Consider the following 4,072-nt stretch of genomic DNA (forward strand, 5'->3'; position numbering starts at 1 on the left):
TCGCCGACGCTGCGTCGCGCTGCGCTGCGCTGGACTTCGATTACCACCACCACCGCAGACGGATGGGATGGACCATGACCGGCTGTTTGTCTGCCTTGCCTGCTACTTTCCGTGCCAGCTTCTCGCCCACTTTCCTCGCCCCCACCTCTCACTTCCCTTCCCCCATACCAATACCCACCCTTCTTCTCCCATCCCACTCCCGTTTTTCAACTATTTCCTGTCACGCCGCCTCGAGCAGCAAACAGACCTCTTTTTTTTTCTTCTTCTTCTTCTTCTTCTTCTCTCTCTCTCACTCACTTTCTCTTTCTTTGTTGGGGTCTGGAATCCTTTAAAAGCCATCAGTGCCTTCTCGTACAATAGCGCCTACAGTCACTTGACTTACCGCATTGTGGGTAGTGGAGCTTCGGCAAGTTTTTATCTCGCTTGGGAGAACGTGGCAGTGTGTTTGAGTGAATTTGAGGGATTCAGCGAGTGTTGTTGTGGTTTTTTGAGTGCGTGTGCGTGCATTGCGTGGAGGGGTGGTGAATTGGGTGCGCATTGCGTTTCGAGGATCATTGTGAGTTTTGTGGAGGAAAGAGTTGGGTTGTGGAGGAAGCGGTAGTGGTGAAGGAAGCAGAGGAACGAGATACAATGGTGATGGGTGGAACTTTTATGAATCGTGAGGGGCCGTCGTGGTTGCCGGCGTTGGTGAAGTGCGATGATTTCTTCTCGCATTGCAACCACCACACTTCAGGGAAGAATGAGAGAAACCAGTTTTGCTTCGATTGCCCGCAGGAAGGACCATTGTGTCCGGAAGAGCTGACGGTGTCGCACAGGGGGTTGGGACACGCCACCATTCAAATCCGGAGGGCGTCGCACAGGGACGTGGTGCGCATTGCCGACATCCAGAAGTATGTCGATCTGACCAACATTCAGCCGTATACCATCAACAGCGCAAAGATTGTGTTTTTGCAGTCGAAGCCGCAACCCAAGATTGTCAAGGGCGCGGCGCATTACTGCGAGCGGTGCCAGCGCAGCATTGCAGACCCTGTCCGGTTTTGCTCCATCTCATGCAAGTTGGAAGGAATTCAATTGGATCCCCACGACTTTACTCTCACCCTTACGGTCTTCTCAAAGTCGGGCCCGGGATTCTTTAGCAAGGGAGGCACAGATAATGTTGGCGCAGCATCTCCGGAACACAGCGTGCACAGCCATGGTTCAGGAGTCACGGATTTCAGTCCCGAGACTCCCAAGAAGATCTCGAAGCGCAGTTTGAAGGAGACCCCGTCGCCATTTTCGAAGAAGGCGAAGTCTGCATTGTCTGCAGCCCCTGTTTTTGGATTGTTGGTCCATCTCCCCCGGGACGACGGGATGGGATTGACACTGACAAGCCCCATGGCCCCTCCCACGCCGACCTACGAGTCGGGTCCCAAGGTCCACCACAGGAAACAAGTGCGTCCTCACAGGGCGCCAATGTTTTGAGAAGAAATTGACGCTTGGGTAGTGGGAGGACGAGGCATACAACTCGCTCTTACCGTAAATAGTCGAAGCAAGCGAGTTAACTTGGTTTGCACGAAAGAATGGAGGAGGAGGAGGAGATTTGTCGACACCTCGAGCTCAGCGGTGGTGGAAAGTAAAATGTGGCGGTTCTGCAACGAGGCCAGCCTCACAGCCCTTGAGCGCAGCAACGTTGCCTCTCTAGAAGGAAGAGAACAAGGTAATTTCACGTTCTTTGTTTCTTAGCATCGATCGATTGGGTTCTTCTTTCTAGATTATTGATTTAGTCTTCTGATTTATTGGATTCAAAGGCTTTTTCGCTATGCAATATATATGACGCATTATCGGTTGCAAAGGTTTTTATTTTATTTTTGTATTTTTTATTGTGTTCCGAGTGCTGATCGGTGTTTTTTTCTTTCTTTCTTATGAACAGGGTATTACACTCGTGTATCCATGAATGTAGAGCGAAGGGCTGTTGCAAGATAATGGGAAGGGACCAAAGCTCGGACGTCGACAGGGACTTAGAGGAAATGGAGCGGAGCTTGTTGTATGATTAACTTATAATTATAGAGAGGTTTTCAAAAGACAGGCAGCAGAATAACACGCCAATGGCTGGAGTCCGAACTGTGGCTCTACGTGTGGAAGGAAACTCTCCCATTGCTGCTTATTGGAGATGACCTCAGCAGAAACTAACAGTCTGGTTGAGAACGAGGCTCATGTGTCAACGGAGATCTTGCAATGGCATTGTCTTACGAGTTGGATGCAAACGCAGTGAACCCTTGTTCACGGCTTCGTGAATTAGACGTGGAGGAAGTTTTTCTTTAGCAAGTTAGACCCTGACATATGATAGTGTACAGACTCGAATCCCGGAAAGTTTCTCGCTAATTTTCATACTATAGTCTGAAATGCATTCAATTTGAATGCGTACAATGTAAACTAACAGGGTGGATGTGTGGCCAGTCGAAGCTAAACTGACGACACTGCCATGTAACATAGAAGGATCGTCAAGTCTTTGTGCAACTTCGTAGTTTGCTTCGTTGCGATGATACTCCACTGTATAGTTATGAAAGGAAAGAGTGTAAATTTGAGTATTTTTTTAACACAATAATCTTAATGGATTGCTTGAGTGTGATACGAAGGTTTTTTTTTTTTTTTTTTTTTTTTTGCTTCATGCTTGACTGTTTGGTGGCAACGGATCATCTTCCAGCAATGTAATGGTTGTGTTAGCTGCGTTGATACATTGAGCGAATGCTTCCATGCAATGTGCGTGATTTAGATTGTGAGTTCAAGCTCATCATCGTACTGCCTGTTCGACAGTATTTGTTTGTTGATATGACTATGGTTTTCTAAGTTCACTGAGATATCATTCTAAGTCAATCGCGCTGTTTCAGCATTGCTCAACAAACTATGCCCGTATCAGTGGTGCTTCCGTGGTGCTTAGATCACAGGTGAATACTGCCCGACCATGAGGAAGTTACATCGGTGATCGTCACAAGCTCCCGAGTCATTGTGCTGCTTAATTACGACGATCAAACCAGCTACTTTCATGTCAGTCTTGATTTTTTGCATGCTAGAGAAACATGGCGATATGGGCAACCTGAATGATAATTGCTCGTGAAGTTGATGGAAATGGTAGAGTGGTGGTGATGATAAGTGTCGGTCTGCACGCAGAGTCCGCTAATCAAGTCCTCCAGAACCTAGAGAATGATCATGGTAAAGCTCTGGTGCCCTAATCAGCATAAAGTTACCGCTCATTAGGAGGCTGTAAGCTGTCGTTTAAGGCTGATACCCAGTACTACATAGAAAAATGAGAATTAAGGCCGAATGGGGGGGGGGCTGTCCCGAGTCCCGGGGGCCAAGACCGTCGCCAAGTTGACGAAGCATCTATCCACTAGCATTCACCACGTTGATAGGGACAGAGAAAAAGAGATAAATACAGCAAGTGGACACCGGAGGCTCACAAACATAGAAAGTCCTCATGAGGTGGGTATGTGGGCTCATGGGGTAGCGCCGCCTGTTCCTTGTTGCCCAAGCCAGCTCTTGTCTTCCACGCCAATTTTCTCTTTCTCCACCACCTTCCTCTTCAGATTTTTTATTTTATTTTTATTTTTTGGGTCTCACAGGTACGTGAATCTTCGAGGCTGGAACCTTCAGCGTTTGTGTCTACAATGTGAAACGAACGCACAACACACGGACTTTTTCCCAAACTCGTATCCCTGATGATCCACAACACGATATCGAAAATACGGTGGCATGATCTGGCTTAAGAAATCGCCTGAACAGTAACCCAAAAAGGTTGTATTCTAATATTGCTCCATAAATCCAAGCCTCGGCGAGCATATGTTGCTTGCCGCAAAGAGCTGGGTCGAGGTGGATTGATTCTGCTTCGGTTGGATCACTTAAGTACCGGTCGTATAAAACAACCGAGAGTTTGTTTGAAAAATTGGTACAGTCTCGGCAGAAACACATGGCAGTTCATGGGGGAGGTGCTGATGATTCTGTTATTGCTGCTTCTGCTACTGCAGCCACCTCCAGCGTCGTCATTACAAAACAGGGCTGTGGCGAGGATGATGGTTCAAGCTTGGCAGCTTGCGAT

At 47.7% G+C, this 4,072-nt stretch overlaps 1 protein-coding gene across 1 annotated transcript; it reads left to right on the forward strand.

The window, feature by feature from the left end:
- Nucleotides 1-205: 205 nt before the first annotated feature.
- Nucleotides 206-2,594, forward strand: LOC112292668 (protein RGF1 INDUCIBLE TRANSCRIPTION FACTOR 1). The gene is made up of 2 exons (XM_024541393.3): nucleotides 206-1,696; nucleotides 1,910-2,594. The coding sequence occupies exon 1, from the start codon at nucleotides 631-633 to the stop codon at nucleotides 1,459-1,461; it is 831 nt and encodes a 276-aa protein (XP_024397161.1). The 5' UTR covers nucleotides 206-630; the 3' UTR covers nucleotides 1,462-1,696; nucleotides 1,910-2,594.
- The last annotated feature ends 1,478 nt before the right edge of the window (nucleotides 2,595-4,072 follow it).

Source organism: Physcomitrium patens, chromosome 15, assembly GCF_059467195.1.
Source record: "Physcomitrium patens ecotype Gransden chromosome 15, ASM5946719v1, whole genome shotgun sequence".
NCBI lineage: Eukaryota > Viridiplantae > Streptophyta > Bryopsida > Funariales > Funariaceae > Physcomitrium > Physcomitrium patens.